This window comes from Pogona vitticeps, chromosome 5 (genome assembly GCF_051106095.1).
Source record: "Pogona vitticeps strain Pit_001003342236 chromosome 5, PviZW2.1, whole genome shotgun sequence".
Classification (NCBI taxonomy): domain Eukaryota; kingdom Metazoa; phylum Chordata; class Lepidosauria; order Squamata; family Agamidae; genus Pogona; species Pogona vitticeps.
Window position 1 is genome coordinate 110103277 of NC_135787.1, and position 22856 is coordinate 110126132.

The following is a 22856-nucleotide window of genomic DNA, read 5'->3' on the forward strand; positions in this document are numbered from 1 at the left end:
AATGTGTGTGGGTGTGTTCCAAGATGATGACTGTGGGTCTTTTAGAATAAGAAATATCATCTTCAGTTTTTAATCTCAACATTTCTTCAACATTTCTGGTCTGTGTGATCTGCCAGTCTGGTGTTAAGGCTGCAGCTTGAGCTATATGATCCAATCTACTTTAGTGGCTTAAAGAACAAGGGTCTCAAACTTTTGCTGGGCTTGTGTGCATATTTAGGGTGTTAAGAAAGTGCTGTGGGCACTATCAGAAAATGTTTACCATGGGTGGCTGGGTGGGTCATGACACTTTTCCCAAATCACCTATAAATAAATGCCCTTTAAAATAATACTCATTCCGTACTTAGTCTTTCTCCCTCAGAATAGCAGCCACCCAGGGTCTCTTGTTTACCCGAATTTCCCCAGCTTCCTTTCCTTTTCCAACTCCTCATTTCCTCCACTCCTGCATCACTGTCCACTTGCAAAAGGGCAGAACGGTCATTTCTCTCTCCTCAGAGGCCACATCCCTGCCTGCTGGTAGCATCCAATTGGCATGCTTCTTTCTCCTTTCTCCTGGCAGTGTCCTATTGGGTGCCACTAGAAGACAGAAATGGAAAACCTCATTAGCTTTTCTTCTCTCTGCTGACAAGAGTCCAATTAGTACTGTTCTACTGTCGATTCTCTCCTGTGCACCTAATGGCTAACCAAAATGGCATGAATGTCTCAGCAAAAAATGTGGATGAGACTGGGAGACTGCAGCAGCCATTTTAATTTATTAATCTGTGAGCAGAAGGCACAAAGAGATCTGTGGGCACGATGGGCCCAGGGATATATGTGGGCCCCATGTGGGAAATCCCAGGCCCATAACAATAGGATTCTGGTTGCAGGGGGCTCTGTTTATGAGAACAGGGATACTTCATATGTTTTAAGTGAATGTGTCAAAGGTCCATGTGTATATACTCAGCCCTTCACCTGTTATGTCAAACACACGGGTATTACACAGATATGTGCATAAGGAAGCCAAAGGTAGCAGCCACCCCCTCCTGGGTGCACACAATTTGCCGGATATTCTTGCCTGTTACAGCCGGTTGCATTCAATTAGTGAGACAGATTAGTCTGCACAGATGTATAACTATGGCAATAAACAGTGTCTTGACCAATGTGACTAAAGGACAGAGGGTCTGGGTTTGAAAAATGGGAACAAGCCTGCTGTGCTACGCTGGTGGTTACAGTCCTGCTGTTTGGCACCATGTACTATGCTGACACATTGGGTGCCTTAGGGAATAACGCTGTTTCAGGAAGATGTGTCACTCTGTTAAATTCTGTATCGCACAACTGCCTTGGACATGCTTCAGCAATAGCATTGCATGATGACAGGTTTTGTTAAAAGCATACAAGAAACAGATTTGTATTGAGGCCATCTCACAAAGAGTGAATGGCCTCAGTACAAAGCAGTTTCTTACATACTTTCAATAAGGACTCCAGCAATGGTCTGTTCATACTTAGCTTTCTGAGATTCTTCAGACTGAGATGTCACTTAAATCTAGGACTTTATAGTTGACATGCAATGCACATATTCTGCTGCTGAGCTCTGGCTCTTCCCCTCCAGGATGCTGGCATAGCAATACTGATCCGTATTGCTGTGCCAGCAAATATGTCTTGAGATGCCTTACCGTATCATGGATCATGGCATTATTTTGCTGCAAAAGCCACATAACATGTAGCTGTTTACCTCTCTGGTTGCAAACCCTAACACTCCATCTTGTGTGTTCACACTTTCTTTTGGAAGTAACCTTCTTGGGAAGGAAAAGAATGAAAGAAACACGCTTCAGAAGGTATACAGGCAGAAATTTTCCCCAAAGTCCCTGAGAATTTGAAAGGTTATTTTGAAATGCTATTCTCTACCTCATAGTTCCTATTCACACGTACATGCATTGATATAATTTGATTTTCCTGTACTCTACACTTTATATAGAATGCTGCCTTATACTAAGCAAGGCCATTGACCACAGGTTGCTCATGGAATAGCATCCCTTCTCCAATCACAAGCTGCCTCTGCCATTGGTCCATCCAGCTCAGCATAATCAATCCCCACTAGTAGCAGCAGTAGTAATCATCATAATCGTCTTAGAACTGCAGAGCTAGAAGGGACCCTATGGATCATTGAGTCTAGCCTGTCACGAAGGGACAGTGGAGAACTCTCAGCCTCTGTTTTTTTCAGACTGCAATTTTCATTACCTGCCACAATATGATTTATAGGCCTGATCAAAGACAGTTGGTCATCTATTTATTTATTTATTTATTTATTGTATTTATACCCCGCCTATCTAGTCATTTCGACCACTAAGTCAAAGAATGATATGATACCTTGTTCCACCACATCAATTTTAGAAAAGCTGGCTGGACTGGCAACTGAAAGCTTCCCTCAGGACAGGCTGTTATTTGACATGGAGCTTTCTCCAGCAGGTCACCCTCTCTCTTGGATGCCTCCCTGTCTTATCTCCCATCTACGTACAGTACTTCTTTCTGTTGCCTAATGGTAAGGTGCCATGAGCCCAGTCTGGTAAGCTACTTTGAAGCAGAATGGACACCGTAACATACCGAAGCCACTATAATTGAGGAAGGACAAGATGATGCCCTCTCTGGGTTCCTTCTTAAAATGATCTTCAGAAGCTCTGTAACCAACTTGTTAATCCAGTGGTTCTCAAACTGGGTCCTCAGATGCTCTTGGCCTGTGATTCCCAGAAGCCTTCACCACTTCCTGTGCTGGCCAGGATTTCTGAGAGTTGTAGTCCAAGAACATCTTGGGACCCAAGTTTGAGAACTGCTGTGTTAAACCAATTGTACGGTAATTTGTTATTAGGAAATTACGACAGGTCTAATAAAGAATAAAGCCCCAGCAAAGAAAAATAACCTATAATTAGCCTTGATAAGAAATGTTTAGTATGTGGATTTCACTCAGGGATTTTAAAAAAAAGTACTTGGAAGTCAGAAAGTTTTAAAGCAGGAGTTTTATAAAACATACACATACAGAGTACCTCTCATACTGTGCGCAATTTCCCAAGAACTGGTGTGTACTGGAGCAAAACCAAAAGAGATTTGTTACAGGCGTGCAGGCTTTATTTACTTTTTCTGGGCCGCAGCCCATTTCATCAGAAGCATGGAGAAAAGCCCCAGTGGGCAGACATTTCTACACAAGCAGTAGAAGTGTGTGAAATGTAATAGAAACGCAAAAGGGGCTGGAATTGGGGATTAAAGATGATCCTTAAAGAGTCACTCTGCAAACATTAGCAGAGGACAAGCCCACCCAAAAGGACTCTCCCACATGGCGTTGTGTGGTAGCACTAATTACCGAGGGGACTGTATTAATTCTGATTTTTGCCTCCCACAAACTACCCACACAAGGTCTCCGAGCGGGTTTCAGAGTCCCCTGTCATTCTCCCGCCCGGAGCGAGGGAGAACAGGCTATGCGCTGAGACGTGCCCGGGCTGCGCCCGCCTTTCCCCTTGGCAAGCGAGTCCCTCCAATGCGGAGGACCTCCCGGTCTGGGCTGTCGCATTGTTGCCCTTGCTGCACTGTACTCTGGGGTCGCGTCTCACTCTCGGCTCGCCGGGAGGGTGGGGAAGCCGGGAGGCGGAGGGGAGCGCGCCTCAGCCGGCTCGAACAGAGGCCGGGGCGGAGGAGAGAAGGCAGAGACGTCCACGTCCTGGGTTTCCTCTCTCCCCGCCCTCCTTGGGCGCTTACATTTGAGAGAAAAAAGAGAGAGAGAGAGGGAGAGACAGAAAGACGACGCTTGGAAGCATCAGAGAAAGAGGCTTTGGTAGTTGTCGCGCGCGCGCTGGGAGGGGGGGCGCGCGGGATTCCTCACGCGCGTCCTTTTGCTGCAATGCGAATTCGTCTCGAGCCATTGGGGGAAAGGGAACTTAAAGGAGCCAAAAGCAGAATCCTGGACGGGGAGAGGCTGTGGCGGGGGGAGGGGGAAGAGGGAAGAGCCGGCGGAAAAAGAAGGCGTCGGGTTGTGGTTTGCTTGTGTGTGTGTGTGTGTGTGTGTGGGGGGGTGGCTTTTGCGGACTCTGTTCCCCGCCCCGCTATTACCATAACAACCAACTACAGCCTAATGTGTCACTGAAAACCCACTTAGCCAACCAGAACAGCAGCCGCCCGAGGCAACGGGAAGAGTCCACAGCCCTATCTTTATCTATCTCCCTCACACTCTTGTCTCCCTCACACACACGCGCACATTCAAACACAAGCTATTTAGCTTGGCGCCGCTCTTGGGAGAAGTTCACTTCTTGCTGAAGAAGAACTAGCAAAAAGATAAAATAAATAAAAAATTTTAAAAAAAGGGGGAGCGCGCGCTCTTCCTTCTGGAGGGCAGCAAATAAAAGAGGCGCCCGGCGTTTCCTACGGGGTCAACCAAGTAAAAGTGGAAGGCGAAGCCTCCTTCCCAGCTCTCTTCTGAGAACTTTTCTTTTTCTTTTGCTTGGGTGTGGTGTGGAATCGGCCGCGCTCCTAATTTGCTCCCGAAGTTGGTGTAAAACGCTGTCATTTGTCAGTGAGGCGGCTTTCAAACAGCCCCCCTCCCAAAACCCAAACAAACCCAACTTTGAATTAAAGTCAGCAGACAGGAAAAAAGAAAGGGGGGGGGGAATTGGTGAAGAAAAGCGGGAAGGAGAGGAGGGGGAAAGGAAGGGAACGAAATCTCTTTTGAAAAGGGAAAGTAAAGCAAAGAAGGCGGCAAAAGAAGAAGAATCGGGGAAGACGAAAAAGAAACGGCGGTGGGTGGCGTAGACCCGAAGAAGGAGGGGGGGGAGAAGGAAGGGAGAGAGGTGTTGCCGGGGGGGGGGGCGGGGGCGGTGAAGGGGAAGCCGGGCGAGCGCGAGAAGGCAGCACGAGCGCAGCAGCAACCAGGAAGTCGGCGCGCTCTAGTCGAAGGGAGAGAGGAGGGAGCCGCCGCCGCTGCCGCCGCCGCCGCCGCCACCCTCGGTCGCCAGCGAGTGGAAAGAAAGAGGAAGCACCCGAAGAGAAAGCAAAAGCCAGCTGGGGAAGCGCTGGCTGGCTGGCCGGCTGCTCGCTCGCTCGCTCGCCTCTTCTCCGCCTGGCTCCCGCTCTCCCGGAGCATCCTCCTTTCCCCGGGTGGGCTTCTGCCTCCCTCGCCGCCTGCTGCTGCCATGGCCCAGGAGAACGGCGAGGACAGCTCCTCCTGGAAGAAGCAAGCCGGCGACATCAACAAGATCTTCGAGTTCAAGGAGACCTTGGGGACGTAAGTCTCGCCACCCTCTTTCCTTTTTCCTCTCCTTACACTCCCGCCATCGCTCGGGCCGTCCAGCTTGGGTACCAGCCCCCCCCCGGGGGGGAGGGGGAAAGGGAGGCGAGCGGTCGTTCTCTCGTCCGGTCTTTTCCTTCTTCGAGTTCGAGGCTGGTGCTGGGAAAGGGAGGCGGTGGGTGCTGCTGCTGCTTCCTCTTCCTCCTCCTCCTCCTCCTCTTGCGACGGAGATAGCAAAAGAGCGCCTCTGTCCTGTTCCAGCAGCATCTCTTTGCGCCAAGCAGAAGCCGAAGAAGGAACAAAAGGTGGGAAAGTTACTGCTTTCCACGGCTGTGCTTATGCGTGAAAAACCGTGCATTGCAAGGTTGCTAATTCCGCCGTCCGCTAAAGAGGCTCCCCTCTACGCTGCCCTTAACAGGGTGGATGGGGGGGGGGACCCCAATCGCTCATAACTTTATCTCCTGGAAAGGACAGACCTTTCTCAGTTGCAGAAAAATCTATGGGACAGGCATCCCTTAGTGTCATAACCTCTGCACCTCAGAACGTCCAATACAGTACTTTATTTATTTCATTTATTTATTGGATTTCTATCCCGCTCATCTAGACCAAAAGTCTACTCCGGGCGGTTTACAAATTTTAAAACAATAAAACCAAAAACATATATTACAACTGATCTGCTCCCCCCACCCCTTTTCAGGCATGTGTTGCAGAAATGCAATAAGTCTGCAGAGCACCCCCACACACACACTTTTAGCAGTCCTGTAGACTTGCCCTACAAATCTAATGCAACTGAGCAACCCCCCCCAAAAGACCCTCCTCTTCAGACTACCCCATTGGAAGACCATAGAAGAGCATCTTCAGAAAATAGTTGCTACATAGTGTTCTGCAAAGCTCTATAGCCTTGAAGACAGGGAAGCTTGCGGTGCTTTAGAAACCCTTGCATGACACCTGCTGTGAGTAATCATACAGTGCAGAGAGCAACATTAAGCCCTCTTGTGAAGTTCCTGTAAACCAGTGATAGAATCTGAGAGATTAAGCATCTCACCTCCTCACACTTGTCCTTATTTTAAAATTAGAGGGGCTGACAATTTCAGGTCATCTGTGGCCATACATAAATCAGTTTTTATGGAGAGGTAAAACGTCTGAGCCAGTGTACTTTGGTCATATGCCCAGTACAATGTTTGTTACATTACAGAGTGTATTTGAGAGAATAAGCTGATATGGGTGTTCTGATATGTTTGTTTTTCAAGTCCACAATGTACATAATAAAGAGATGGACGTAATATCTATCTGCGATAGTGTGAAGATGAGATGCTTTTGTGGCCACATGATTTCTGTTTAGAAGGGAGTATGCAGGAAATAAATGCGCATTATGATTGTAGATAAAGTAAGGGTATGATGTAGTACATTAGAGATGTATGAATATAAAAATGAATATTCAGTGCGAGTTTCAGAGAAAAATCTGTGTCAGTTTGTTTTAGCAAAAATGAGAATCCTGTCACTTCTATTATGGCATAAACTTTTGTGGGTCAGTGATACCTGATGAAATTGGCAAAATATTATGCCACAATAAATGTGCTATTCTATAAGGTGGCAAAAGATTTTTGTTGTGTTTATTCCACGTTTGTGAGAAGACAATTGGAATTGTCAATATATGTCTGCAGCAGTGTTAGGCGACTTTGAACCTCTTCCAAACTTTTGAAAGGGTGCTATTGAACTGTTCCGTGTTTCTTCATGAACTTGATCACAAAAAAACAGAATCAATTTTAATTATAACAACACCTACCTTTTGGCAAAAAGTGCACCCATGCTGTCTAGTCGCAATAGAGAGAGAGAGTCAGGTACACATATTAGTAGAAACGGAATTTAAAAGTATGAAATAAGTATGGTTTGACTCCTATGCTTTCCTGTAAAGCTGACAGCAGAGTCTATTCATAGAAAAAAGCTGAAATAATCAGAGTGGATTGGATCTATTTTATCCAGTGTGTCACTGTAGCTTAACTGCTGTGGATTGACTATTTCCCTCTCTTTATTTATAGAGCCTGTATATAAAGATTAGCAAAATTGAAGGTTGTGTTGTTTTTTTAAAAAAAATGTTAAAATCAATATGTTTAAATAGTTTAAAGAAACAAGGTGTGATAGAAAAATGGTTTGTAGGTCTGCAAAATGTTTTCTTTTTATATGTGTTTTTTTTTTTTTAAAAATGTTCCTGTTGCAGATGTCTATGCTTTATAGGAAAGGTCAACATGGGCTGCTATGTAGCTGTTGATTTTAGATTTGTAAACACATCTGCTTGGATATGAACTGCAGCTGTATTTTTCACATGCATGCCTCTTTAGGCATGATAGACGGGATGGTCATTATAGCTTTTATGTCCCTAGCTACACAATGCACTTTCAGAAACAGTGCGCTGTTAGAATGCGCTGTTAGAATAATATTATTTATGTAATATTTCATTTCTGTTTCACTTTGTTTCCTATGAGAGGTTTTACAAAAATATAGCATTGCAATAGACAAGCAACATTAATTTGCCAAAATGTGAGTACAAAAATCAAACATTTAACATGGAAGTGGTTAATGTCTGGATGTGGATTGGAACTGAGCAGGCATTGGTTGTAGGTAGCCACTCATACTTTACTTATTGTTGTTGTTTCAATTTTTATATCACCCCATAGTACTAGAGCACTGTAGGTGGTATACAACATAATTATGCAAGCAACATCCCCCTCCCCCTCCATCTGGGTACTAATTAATAGACTTTAGAAGGATGGAAGGCTAAGTCCACCTTGAGCCTGTCTGGATCATTATAATTAATTGAACTACGTGCACTCAACTTTTTGGACATACTCTTCTGCTTCTTTCTGTTTACTATATCTTGTTGTAACAATATTCTGCAAAACAAAAACATTTTTTCATACTGTCATAAATATGTAATACTTTGTATGAGAGCATGTAAAGTCATCAAATTGTAAGTCATAATAAGGAACTCATTTTCCTGATGGTTACATGATAGAATTCTGTGTCTCTGTGTAAATAGTCTTTAAGGCAAACCACTCAGAATAAATTTGGTTGCTAAAGATGGCCCAAAGAGCATATAAATGTGGGAGCCACTCCTTTGCTCTTTTCTTCATGATAATGGCCATCAACAAATACCATGTGATGAATAGGCAGATTCGTACAAATGGTTTCCTGTTGTTGTTTGGTCGTTAAGTCATGTCCGACTCTTCGTGCCCCATGGACCAGAGCACGCCTGGCCCTCATGTCTTCCACTGCCTCCCGGAGTTTGGTCAAATTCATGTTTGTAGCTTGGATGACACTGTCCAACCATCTCATCCTCTGCCGTCCCCTTCTCCTCTAGCCTTCACATTTCCCCAACATCAGAGTCTTTTCCAGGGAGTCTTCTCTTTTCATCAGATGGCCAAAGTACTGGAGCCTCAGCTTCAGGATCTGTCCTTCCAGTGAGCACTCAGGCTTGATTTCCTTGAAAATGGATAGGTTTGTTAGTCTCCTCCATCACCACAATTCAAGAGCATCAATTCTTCGACGGTCAGCCTTCTTTATGGTCCAGCTCTCACTTCCATACAGTACATCCCTACTGGAAAAACCACAGCTTTGACTATGCGGACCTTTGTCGGCAAGGTGATTTCTCTGCTTTTTAAGATGCTGTCTAGGTTTCTCATTGCTTTCCTCCCAAAAAGCAGGTGGCCATGATCTTAGGTTTTTTTATAGTGAGCTTTAGACCATTTTTGCGCTCTCCTCTTTCACCCTCATTAAGAGTTAATTTAATTCCTCTTCACTTTCTGCCATCAAAATTGTATCATCTGCATATCTGAGGTTGTTGATATTTCTTCTGGCAATCTTAATTCCGGTTTGGGATTCGTCCAGTCCAGCCTTTTGCATGATGTATTTTGCATATAAGTCAAATAAGCAGGGAGACAATATACAGCCTTGTGGTACTCCTTTCCCAATTTTGAACCAATCAGTTGTTCCATATCCAGTTCTAACTGTTGCTTCCTGTCCCGCATACAGATTTCTCAGGAGATAGATAAAGTGATCAGGCACTCCCATTTCTTTAAGAACTTGCCATAGTTTGTTGTGGTCCACACAGTCAAAGGCTTTTGCATAGTCAATGAAGCAGAAGTAGATGGTTTCCTGTACCTTGTGCCAAAGAAAATGACTACAAATGACTACTAGGTCACCAGTGTAATTAACCATTATGTGTTGGTGTTGTACTTTATGATATGTGGCTACAAGGCAATATTTAGCTATATAATTTTCAGTTAGGAGATTATGATGTTAGCGGTGTATTTTATAGAACATTTGGATTTAATTTTATGAATGAAAAGAGAGACTGAGACAAGCTTGGTTGAAAAATACTGAGTCATAGAAAGCTGCATTCTGTGACCTGCATAAAATCATGCATTTTAATTCGAATTTCTTTAGTTGGAGTAACCTATTTTGTATTTCTGCCTAATTACATGTGGGTTTTTATGGTCAAAGGAAGAAACAAAGAGGAACCCCAAACCTGCCTTGCAATTGGGAAAATCCTTAATCTAACTGTCTGGCTTTGCCACAGGTTGACTTCATGCTTTCAGATATTTTTTGCTGCCATGAAGGCTATGATCTTGAACCTTTCAATGAGCTAGAGTCTGTATCCAGTACCAAAGTATGTGGTTTTCCGAGAATATTAATGACATGAATATAGGCAGGTGCATACCACACTGTGATTATGGCTACTGTTGTTAAAACCATAACTAGCAATTTTGGTAGCTTAAGCTAGCAGTATCATCTCCCAACCTGTACCAATAACTCCACCTTGCAACATCCCCCCAAAAGGAAGAGGATAGTTTGGTGCCCTTCCCCTAAAACAGAAAGTCTCTCCTGTTAGGAAAATGAAAGTGAATGGAACTGGAAACTGTCTTCAGGTTAAAATACTGCCAGCAACTTGGGACCCTCTTTGTACAGGTGGTAGATAAGTATATATAACTTTTAAATTAAAAATGTCCATGTTCAATACAATATTAGAAACTGTTGACTGAAAGATGTGTGTGTGGGGGGGGGGGGAGAGAGAAAACATATGTGTACTATAATATAGTTATGCAGTTAAGATTACCGGTATATATTAAGATTAATTCAGGTTAAAATACTGTTAGCAACTTTGGACTCTCTTTTGTATAGGTGGTAGATAGGTATATATAACTTTTAAACTAGAAATGTCCATGTTAAATACAATAATAGAAATTGCTGAGTGAAAAGTAAACATATGTGTATTATAACATAGTTATGTTATAATAGTTATGTAGTTAAGATTATATATTAGATAGTGTATTATGGCAACCACTTCAAATTTACAAGGCTTTTGCTGAATTTAATACTAGAAGTTTTGATCTGAAATACAGTATATATGTGCATATATATATACAGAGTGGAGAATATAATATGGTTTAAAGTAGGTTAATATGGTTACGTAGTCAAGACTATATATTACATATGATTGTATGGAGAACACCTCCCTGTGTGTATGTTTGGTATGTCTTGTATGTTTGTTTGTGATACAGTAAAAATTAAAAAAAAAAAGAACTGTGACTTGCTTTTGAATAAATATGTATATAATTGAGTTCTGAAAGCTTCTTTACAGCTGGTGGTTGATTCAGTGTCTTCCTTTCTCATACTCAAAATACGTATGGATTGGGTCCAGTCAGTGCTGTTTTGTTAATGTAGTCCAGTGTCTTGACTCTAGCAGAATTTATTGGGTTCTGAACTGTTCACTGTCTGACTAGAATGATGACTTCCACCAGTAAGTATTGTTATTTAGTGACATGTATAATATTGAAATATCTTTAAAATACTGAATTTAGAAAGGAAGTGTCCCATGTTCTACTCCCAGTTCTCTTCGTTCACATGGGGGATTCCAAGAGGCTTTTATGTGAGGAATCAACAGATGTGGAGATACTTGTAATACCTGATATCACTGGTCTGATTAATAGCCTGTTTTAGCCTCCGAGAGAAAGGGACAGTAAGCTATGGGTGAATGATCAAAGCTAAAGCTTCATGTTTTTCTTCTTCTCCCTGTTCTAAAAGTGCCCCGAGGCTACCATTACATTTATTTGTGTATAATGTGTAGTTTTGGCCTGGGTGAGTGAGTGTGTCAGCAGTGGCAATGACTGCCTTTATTTCTCTGCTTGGCGTGCAGATATTCCTGCAGATGCACGGTTTTCTTCCACATGCAAAAATGTGCAGCTTCTTATCATATATTCAGCCAAAAAAGCAGTTGCAGTGACTGTATTTGATTGATTAAACTTTTAGACTGCCTGACAACAAAAGTTCTGTAGGTGGAATACAGAATATGACAATATAAAATACAAATGGCAAACAATTCAGTGGGGTTTCCTCCCACACACGTGATCATAGGATGCAGTGCTGTGCACATTTATTTACTAAGACCTATTGCGCCTTAAACTGTCTGTAGAACTGATGTTGGTAGCATTTTCTGGTAGCATATAGATTCTGAAAGCAGGACATCAAACTGATAATTGCATGTTTGTCTTGTTTCTGCGGCATCTTTCAAAAGACTTTGAGCATGTAACCAATCTTATTGAGTCTAAGAATAGCTGAAATCTTTATACATTGTTCTTTAATTTTTCATGTAATGTAACCAAGGACTGATACAGATTATTTTGGATGGCTGTGATACTTCTGTGTGGCTGAACTCCTTCACACAATTTTAGAACTTAATTTTTTTTTTGGTAGTGATATAGAAATTGAACCATGTTCTTCACTGCCATGAGTTAGTGGGTGTTGAGTAGATGATTAATACTTTTTGCATTGTTGAAAGCCCGTGTCCTAGTATTAGCTTCTTATGACAACTGGTTTAGTATTCTTGCATATAATTGACAATGTGAGAGGAAGGATGGAACACTTTTTCTGATAGTTTTGGAATCTTGCAACATTTTAACGATTTAGAAGCTTTTAGATTGCTCAGAGAATATTTACATTTTAGGCTTTTACATAAAAACTTTTAGGAGTTTTTTTTTATTATTATTATTATTATTTTTTCAGAGGTGCTAGCAGCTTTTACAGCACTTTAGGAAGGTACTCCGTTGCTTTCTCAGGGAAAAACCAAACAGGCATGGCCCCTGGAATAGTGCTATGATGAAGAGACCTGGGGAAGGGTCCACCAGTCTGGGTTCTAGCTGGAGGGTGAGGAGCCTCTTTCAGCCTGAAATGTCAATTCATCTGGGAATTGGGGGATGCATTCCCATAGCTAAAGGGACAGAACTAAAGACAAAAGGTGGGACCAAAATACCAGCATATTTTAGCTTAAAGGTCTCAGTGCTAGAACATAAACGTAGGAGGGGCACTTCTTCAGTCTTTCACACTAGAGGAAAATGTACAAAAGTTGGGAAACCACCAAGCCATAGGATAAATAGTCCTCTGTAGCTGGATTTAGGACCCTGGGAGAGTCAGATTCATCCGAGGTCCTGAGCTTCCCTACCCTTGTTTTAAAACATGCTGCCTTATACCTGTATTTCTTGCCAGCTTCTATAAATATCTTCCCTAAGTTTGCAAGGTGCTCCCTTTAATTAAAACTCTCAATACTGTGTTTTCACGAAAATAAGACAGAGTCTTATATTAATTTTTGCTCCAAAAAACGCATTAGGGCTTATTTTCAGGGGATGTTTTATTTTACAGTCATGTCATCTTCTTCTGGTTGCTGCACAATGCGGCACAATGGTGGAGGGTGGGGTTTTTAAGGGCTTATTTTTGGGGTAGGGCTTATATTACGAGCATCCTGAAAAATCATACTAGGGCTTATTTTCAGGGGAGGTCTTATTTTCATGGAAACAGGGTATGTGTAGGCTGAGAAATACATTTTTAACATTCCTGTAGAATATGAGATTGCTTGAGATTTAATGGTGGCAGAAAATTTGTGAAGCACTAAGCAAAACATGCTCAAGCTTGCCAGGCTGCTCTAGACTCCAAAATGTTACCCTGTACACATAAGCTTGATCCACTGATTCTGTAAGAGAGAGAGAGAGAGAGCAGCTCTGAAACATGGTTCACCTGTCTTCAGAGCATGCATTTTTGCCAGTTATAATTTTATCTTCATTTTATTTTAAAACAATTGTTTTGGAACCTCTCTATTTTGATTCTCTAAGTCAATATTTTGCATTAGAAACTGGATTTGATTGGGTGCAGTGTATCTGGTTTGGAAGCTAGCCTTATCTATGACTTGGGATACTGGGACAAAGATGCTGACTTGAATGGAAAGGAATAAAACAAAAAACCTGAAAAAGGTGTCTATCCTTTCTCTTCTGTCTGTGAACCTGGTTTGTTGTGTATTTAGCCCATACAAGCTACTGGAAACTCTGGCCATAGTGTTGCTCCTCTGATGAGCAGAAATAAAAGTTTTCTTGTAGGTCTTGATGCAGATAGTTTGGCTTATCTTGAGGGGGAATTGAAACATGGGAAGGGCACAAAAAGCTGTATCGCTGTATAAATGGTATTTGACCCTTGATCATTTTTGGGGAAAATATCTATTAGGATAGATATTGGAGATGTTCTGTGATAAGTGGAGGTTCAATAATAATTACATGCTGTCAAGCCAATTCTGACTTTTGGCAACCCTTTCTGGGGTTTTCTAGGTATAGAGTAGTAAGTAGTTTTCCATTCCTTTCTTCTGAAGGCATCCTGAGACTGGGCAGCTTGCCCAAGGCTATAGAGGCTGGTTTTTCCCTGGCTCCGCAGCCAGATGCCTAACTTTCTGAGCTATACAACCAGCATAAAGGAAGGTCTACTGTATCACTTTTCATATATACAGCAAAAAGCTGGATGCTTGTTGACTTATGTGGTTGTGTAAGGGCAATCACACAAGTAATGTGACCTGTTTTTCTCAGCCATCTGTTGCATGCTGGGATCTCCTCTGGCTGTGCAGTCGATCATGTGACAGATAGCCCGGAAAATATGAAAAACACTTATGCAAATCCTCTTAGGCGCACAGAAAACTTCAGTTGGATTTTGGCCAAAGAGTCTTGTGACATTTTAAGACTAGCAAGTTTTAGTTACTAGAATGAAGCCTGCCTCATTAGAGGCATAGGGTGACTATAGTCCCCATGAACTTCTCCCAAATTTGTTTTTACTCTTTAAGGTGTTATATGACTTTTTGTTGTTTTTGCTGCAATGGAAGATTTAGAATTAGTTACCTGCTTATGTTTTATTTAGTCAAACTACCATATTATCTTGAAAATTTCTCTTTTACTTTAAACATGGAGCAATTTTGTTTGGGCAGTGCTTTTTGTTTGTTTGTTTAAATAAGTTTATTTAATATATGATAGTGAAAGAAGGATGTCTACTCGATCGACTGTAAATGGAACCTTTTTATAAATTTAACGACAATACATACTCATATATGCTATGGTCTATTATATTAGTTTTTATTTAAATTGTTGTGTGTATTATGCTGCACTGTATCTATTATATATTTTTTGGATTAAAAAGTGAAAGAAGCACTCATAAATACACTTCTGCTCAGCCATGTTTAGTGTATGATGGCCATAATTCAGTGGTGTCCAGAGCTTGCTGAAAACAACCTAATACATAATCCCACCACAGACAAACACTCTCTTTCTCATTTTGCTCTGTGGTAACCTTAATTTACCAGTAATCATTTTCCTTGTAAGCAAATATGAAGAACAATATTATTTATCTCCACAGAGATAAATAAGAAACCTAAAAATAGAAGATCTTGACTTGAATATATAATTATTTAGCTTTTATTTGTTATTTTCCATTAAGGATGTTAATTTGCTTAAAATTCTAAAAAAGGATGAGTGCTCCTATGTTTCTATATCCACAGTTTTACCTTATGTATTGGCACATCTGCTTTAGTACTACAAGAGCAAGTAAAATCTGAACTAGGACATTGAAAAGTAAATATATATAAATGGTGTGGGACTTTTTTCCAGGCTAGTTTTATGCCACCCAGAAGTCATTTTATAGGTATTAACTTTGCTCAAGCATTCCATTAATAAAATATAATCTGTGGACATATATTTTTCATTTGTATATAAAACCTTTGTGTTAAATTTTCAGGATGTGAAAGCAAGAGACAGATTTTGGAATTATTGCTCTATTATTGAATTTACTATTTTGCATAAAAACATTCTTCTGTTGTTTATCTTCTTGAATCATGTTAAGTACTGGTTCCTCAGAAATTTACTAAATAAAAGTGTATTTAGTTACATTTGTAGCAATAAGATTCTGGTGTGGAGTATCATATGGCATACACAGAAACTGGTGTCCTCTTAAATTTGTTCACATCTTGGTCACTTGCCATCCCTGTATGCCACCTTGGCTTACATTTTAGAACGGGGCGGGCAATTAATTTCTATAGGGGGCCACATGAAAAATCTGAACTGTGTTCGGGGGCCGAACCAACTTTACTCAGGTAAAAAAAGGTGTAGCCCTGGTGATGTGAGTCAAATGAGTGTTCCTTTATGAATAGAAACCTTCAAAGAGAACACGAACTGCGAGCACACAAAGTGGGGGCATGGAGAGGTCACTGGCTCTGAAGGTGGGAGGCAGGTAGAGTTGTGTGGCTGTAACTTGAAAGGAGAAGTGGGGTGTGGACCGGAAAGGAAGGAAGGAAGGAGAGAGACAGAATGAAAGAAGGAAGGCAAGAAAGAAAGAAAGAGAGAAGGAAGGAAAAAGAGAGGGAAGGAAGGAAGGAAGGAAAGAAAAGGAGAGAAGGAAGGAAAGACGGGAAGGAGAGAGTGCTGTAATCATGCACTGGAGAAATCATGGTGGGGATCTGCGTGGATATCCTGAAAATAAGAGCGGGAAGAACTGTATGGTAGAGGACACTTCCTGGGCAGGCGTGGGTGCAGAAGGAAGTCCACCGGACAGTGATGGGAAGACAGTGGTGGGAAGACAGTGGTGAGAAGACCCCCATCTCCTGGTGACCCCCCCGCCTCCCACCTTACCTCTTTCCACCAGGTTGTTCAGGTGGAAATGTTACTTGCTGGTTATCAACACCCAGCAAGTAACATTTCCTCCAGAGGCCAGCGTAAGTGGTGAAGTGCGGCCGCCCACACGGGGACTGCAGGAGTCTGAGCCTGAAGAGGCCTCACCCGTCCTCCAGCAGCAGCAGGTCCCTGTGGGGGACGGCTGGCAGGCCAGGCACTGCACTGATGCCGTGGCGGCGGCAAGGGAGCCGCCGTGGCCAGGCGCATCGCAAGGGCAAGTGGGGCAGGGGTGGCAAGAGGCAGCAGCACTGCTCGGGTGAGTGGGCACTGCCGGCACACTCCTTGCAGCTCTCCCGGTGGCGCCGCGGGACGGTCTCATACCAGTGGTCTATGAAGATGGCTGTGACAAGCAGCGCCAAGGAGCAGAGGCTGAGCGACAGCCTGAGCGTGCCCCCCAGTGCCTGCCTGAACACCCCCCATGGTAGCCTCCCCCTTCAGCGGATGCCCCTTCAGTCCTCGGAGAGCCCGTGCATGGTGTCCAAAGGGGAGGCTGAGAGGGCGCACCTGCTGGCACCCGGACGACCGCACTGTCTCATCTGGCCAAGCCACGGAGTGGACAGGTGGCGGTGGCGGTGATGGTATTGGTGGCAGCGTACCAGGATGATATTCAAAATCAGTTCCCCTTTTTCTATTTATACGATATGGGTTGGTTTAATCATAGAATGTATTAATCCAGCCCAGTGAAGCAAATAATTTTCTGGTTCATATATAAAAAGCAGGATTATTTATTATGTGTGAATAACCTTTAACTCTCACTCTTTTCACTTGAGAAAAGAATAGGAATTGAACTCTCAAAAAATTTCATGTGTAGAACTGCTGTTGGGATTACTAAGATTATTTAGATGAACTGTTTAGAAAATGCTCGAGCACCTTTTATGCATGTTAACTATTTTATTAATGAGCCATGGTGTGTGTACCTAAAGATCTCCCAGAATATTTGCTGCTGCTTTTACTACCTTCTTCCATGTAAACTTACATTTCACCAGCATAGTAAGCTGTTATCCAGGTATTTGCCACCCTCAGAGCTGAGTGAATGTAGATGGTCTTTTCAGGAATGGTGTGTTGTTTATAGAATTTCATCTCCAGAGAGATTAATGCACCACTTGTGTGCTTCTGGTTCACTCCCCACGGGCGGGTCGTGCCACACAAAGGACAGCGTGGGCACTTGCAGCACCTTTCGCCCGGTGCCAGGCTTTCTGCCATGCTAGGTGACCAGAGCTGGAGCTCCAACTCAGGAGCGGGGATGGGCAGGCCAGACTGGAGCTAGAAGGCCATCCCAGAGGGGACAAAACCTTGTGATCCAGAACCCTATTGGTCATTTGCATTGGCTCAACCCAGGAGAACAGGCTGCAAGTCATTAACAGCAATTCATTGTTGTAATTTATGCCACTGCATTTATAGAGGCATAAGTAATTACAGTGGTGCCCCGCTTGACGAAGATAATCCGTTCCAGGAAAATCGCTGTTAAGCGATATCATCATCAAGAGGAAAAAAAACATTAGAATGCATGGAAAACCGGTCTATGCATTCCAATGGGAGAAATACCTCATCGTCCAGCAAAGATTGCCCATGGAGAACCGCCGATCAGCTGTTCAAAATCACTGTAATACGAAGCTTCCCTCCGGAAGGGAGGGAAGCCATTTTGTGGAGCTGGGAAAATCATTGTATAGCGAAAAAACGGTTTGCGAAGCAGGCTACTAATCAACGTGATGCAAAAAAACCCCATTAGAACCATTATTTTGCGATCGCAATAGCGATCGCAAAAATGTCATTGTTAAGCGATTTCCACGTCATGCGGGGTAAGCGTCTAGACGGGCACCACTGTAATAGGATTCTGGCTTGAGTAAGGGTCAAAGGCCTCCTTTTGGATATATTTAAGATTAAATGTGTAAAAAGCAGTGTGCTTCTCTTCAGAACTGAATGGGTGGCTAGAGAGTTGGGTACCAGAAGTCAGGAATTCAATTCATTAGCATGCCTCCCTGGGAGAAGAGCCAACATGTGTGGCCTTGGACAGATTAAGCAATCCCAGAGCACCCTCAGAAAAAGGGAATAATAATAAAATTACTGTATTATTATAATCTTTTTAATAATAAGATTCGAAGGATGCTTTCTCCCAACTGCTGTTTTGAGATCTTTCCACAGGTGTTCTGTGGCAAGGGTCATCAACTCCCAGTCCGTGGCCCAGTGCCGGTCCATGGACTTGCTGGAACTGGGCCATGGCTACGGATCTCCACCCCCCCACGTATGTGTGGGTGTCATGCTTGCGAGGTGGGTGTGACATGCCTGTGGTGGGCGTGTCTCACTCTTGCACATGTGTATGAGCTCGACACGCCCACCTTAGGCATGACAAACCCATCGTGTGAGTGAGGGGTGCCCCGCCCCCCGTGCATGGAGCTCGCTTCCCCCAGTCGGTCCACGGCCCAAAAACGGTTGGGGACCTCTGCTTTAAACTTAACAATAAGATGTATTTTATAAAGGGAAACATAACTGTATCTTTGATAGGCAGTTACCGTCTTAGAAACTGAGGTTCTCAATTTATTACCAGTTGTGATACATACCCAATGAGTCATAGCTGACAATTGTGATTGCTTAATAGAACCTAATTTTACACTCATTTTCAAGAGTTAGAAAACAGTTGAAGTGAAGTTATTATGCACAAGCAAGTTACTGAAGCACATATTTAAAAGAAGAATCAGAAAAGAAACTCACCTGAATAACTCACCTGTCAGTTTTATTGCTTTGAAAACTCGTGGTGTGTTTGCAATAAAAAAATAAAATGCTAACAATTGTAAAAATGGTCTGTAAACATATATTTCTGCCTTGTTTCTGAATGGTGCAACTGAAATTAAAATTTTATTTCACAGTATAAAGATAATAACATGAAGCTTAAATCTCCTTCCCAGTTTAGCTACTGGCATACACTTTAAGTTTTTCTTAAATATTTACTTAGAATATTAATAATTACTTAGAATTATTTACTTAAAATATTACTAAGTAATATTTACTTAGAATAGTAAGTAAATATTCTAATTGTCAATAACATTTTGAAGTAGAACATAATATTTTGAGTTGCATATGTGAAATATCTGCTAGTTAGTCAATATGTATTTATGTATGTTTTGATAAACAATCTCTTGACTAAACTGAACAACTTTCTGGTTGAAACTGACAAAAAGATAAGTGATGATATAGCTACACTTTAGTTTACCCCACTATTTGTGCCAGAGTCAATATGGTTAAATTTGATATTTTCCCCCGCCAACCATGCAACATAAAGCTAATTGTATGTGAACCCGGTTTCTCCCCCCTCCAGAGGTACAGTATTTGTTGCTCTTTTATTCGTCCAGCAGGGGTAGTGTTATTTTGTAGAGATTCTGCTTTTTCCAGTTTCTAGGACATGGGATGACCTCTATTGGTCCAAAGGGACAGTGGCAGGTGTGTCATAGGATGATGTTGATGGTAGTATGTCTTTTACAATGTTATTTTTGGCAAGTGGCATAGCACTGAAACGATAAAACAACTTGTGAAATTGCAGTGAGTATCTGACATAGCGCTAAATGGGGAAAACATAATAAAAACTGCTTGGACGCGAGACTAGATGCTCACTTGAGGGGAATGTTCTTTCTGTATTGGTATACTGCATTGTGCTGAAGTAGATGCCTCAAGTGAGCAGCTCTTGCTAAGCAGTTTCACAAGTTGTTGTATCAGTACAGCTCTATGTCATTTGCCAAACATTTTTTTAAAGTGGGAAAGAGAGTGGTGTTAATGGCAGAGAAGAGCGGGGGACCCATGGTCCTTGTAAGAATTGAAGCAATTTGTGATGTGGACTCTTGCCCCCAAAATTACCAGGGAAAATTAAACATTCTGTTTGAATAAGAAAAACGATTTAACTGCCATAGGAAGCTTCAAACTGGCCCCAATCAAGCTGTAACAGCTTCTCTGTCTAGTCTAACCCTAATGTAAGGCTGTCCTGTTTTAGTAGTGAAGATACTGGATTTGTCCTAAGTATACTAAGGTATCTCTGCCTAATCTGAACATAGAAGTTGTGGAATTTCCTTTGCAAGTAAGTCTGCTGTTAAGCCAATTAATATTAATTAATTAAATGTCATTTCTTGTTCTAATTAATTGTGCCCCTAATTAATTGGGCAATTAGTGTAAAAAATATAAGAAGGGATGGTACCTGCGATGAGGTGATTCTTTGAGATTTCCATTGCACCTTCTATATTGATGAAGAGAGATGCTGTTTCTCATGTTAAATTGTGAAATTTAAAGATTTCTTCTTCAGCATATGATAGAAATGCTTGAGGGAGGGAAGTGTCGTGATAAAGCATGATTTTGATGGACAGTTTGAAAGTATGGCAAAAGTTATTGTTGTTCTATAAACCACAGTTTAATAACCACTGATATAGTATGCATTGTTTTTAAGAAGAATGCTTATCGTTACACTTTCCAAAAAGTAGAATGCTTTTAAAAACACAATAGTTTTGCAACTTCTATCTTATTAGCATGTAGTGAGAAAGATATATAGGCATCCTTCAGTCTCGAGAGACTATGGCAACATGCTCTGAATCGAGGAGTGTCCTCTCCAGAGCATGAAGCCCGGGTAAAGTAATATGGAGGATAAACTGTTACCCAAGCAGCAGATCCCCCCTCTCCACATTGCTGAAATGGTCCAATGGAAAGGCAAGAGCCGATACAACTGGTTCCAGCGACTTTGCAGGAGTTGCCAGAACAACACGAACTGCCTTCGGGACTCCAGCTCTGGATTTTGCCTCTAGGTTAACTCCTGAAGCCTTTTCCATGAGTGGATATAGCCACAAGGCAGTGGAGGTTTGAAATCGGAGTTTTCCTTCTCCTAGATGGGCTGCCTTCCATGGCTGACGAGCCCCACCTACCCGGCCTGCTCGAATAGTGCGAAAGTATGATGAGAAAGATATAACAGCTGAATTTCTAACTTCCTTCTTTTATTTTTATTAACTCAGGGTGAATGGAGAAAAATGATCGCTTTAGGAGAAACATGAGCATTTGGAAACCAGAATAAATACTATCATATTCAAGATACTAGAAGGATGAACAAATGATTGTCAAAGAGCATGTATCAGATGTATTTGAAGGTCCAGTTGCCTGGATCCAAAACTCCTATTGTGTTGGCAAAAGTTATTTCTAGTCATGCAGTGGGACGTTTGCCCATCTTTTTTACCTTCCATGCATGACATCTCTCAAACCCCCTGAAAATTTGCTTTAGGCTTTCTGGATCCTGTTCTGGAATGCTGCAGATGAGTGAACTGGTAAATGTTCCCTCCTGTGATGCTCAATTGTCTTTTAAATGCAAATCTTTGTCTCTTCAGTGCTGTTACAAATAGAACAATTTAGGCTAAATAGTACATGGAGTAGGAGATTGACAAGAACAAGAAGCCCCAGCGTATGAAATGGTCTATAGTTTTCATATAGCAGTGTGGGGGAAGAGAGGAAAAGCTGTTTAATACACAGAGAGATTCACTACATCTTCCATCCTGTTTGTGGGTTTTTAAATTACCTGTCGTTGGATGTTTGCCAGCCCTTATTACTGTGTTAGTTAAATGTTCCTTTTGTGGTTAGTTTTTACTTATAGCCCAGCGAAGACAGTGCTATTTGATGGAGTTAGTGAAATGATAGGTATGGAACATTCTTGTCTAGATATTTGCGTCTCTGAGATATTTCTGAGGATTAGAAGGATCCAGACATTTAATTTTTGTTGCTTTACTATTTCTTGGATGTGAAAGCAAATCCAGTTTTTTTCAGTTTTGTGTAATTAGTACTCTTGTATATTCGCGAAGGCTTTCACGGCCAGGATCTAATGGTTGTTCTGGGTTTTTCGGGCTCTTTGGCCGTGTTCTGAAGGTTGTTCTTCCTGACGTTTTGCCAGTCTCTGTGGCCGGCATCTTCAGAGGACAGCAACCAAGAGCACAGGTTGTTGTCCTCTAAAGATGCTGGCCACAGAGACTGGCGAAACGTCAGGAAGAACAACCTTCAGAACACGGCCAAAGAGCCCGAAAAACCCAGAACAACCAGTACTCTTGTATCTTGCTCTGTTGTGCTTTACTTGGCCACTTATTATACTGCCATGAATTTTAACTTACACTCATCTGTGAAATGGCTGCAATTAATTTGAAAATACACTTGTCTGTGATAACAGTTGGTCTCAGGGACTACCGTGTTTCTCCGATAATAAGACCTATCCCGAAAGTAAGCCCTCCCCTTAATTTGTAGGATTCCTCTAAAGTAAGCCCTCCCCCAAAAATAAGCCCTGTTGCCCTACTCGCGCCCTGGGTAAGCTTACCGAGGGCGCGAAAAAACATCCCTTCAGCAGAGCAGAATGCAGTAGGGAGAAAGCAGAGCTTCGCCCTTCATGGCAGTGCTTTCGTCTCAGGGCGCGCCGAACGGGATCCCGGGAGCCAACAGCCGCGCAAGCTCCTCCTCCGCCTGGAACTCCCCTGCCTGGCGCGCGAGGGAGAGAGAGGCACGAGCCCCGCGGGCGCCGCGCGGGCGCTCCTGCCCCCGGACCAGAGAGGAGGAGAACAAAAGCTTCAAGGCGGAGGGGAGGAGGCGAC

General features: G+C 42.4%; 1 protein-coding gene across 1 annotated transcript in view; it reads left to right on the plus strand.

Moving 5' to 3' along the window:
* The first annotated feature begins 4790 nt into the window (after positions 1-4790).
* CAMK1D (calcium/calmodulin dependent protein kinase ID) overlaps positions 4791-22856 on the plus strand; it is a 269715-nt gene continuing 251649 nt past the window's right edge. The window contains exon 1 of the mRNA XM_020797778.3: positions 4791-5239. Within this exon, the coding sequence (XP_020653437.1) occupies positions 5148-5239 (92 nt within the window). The 5' untranslated portion in view covers positions 4791-5147. The remainder of the gene's footprint in view (positions 5240-22856) is intronic.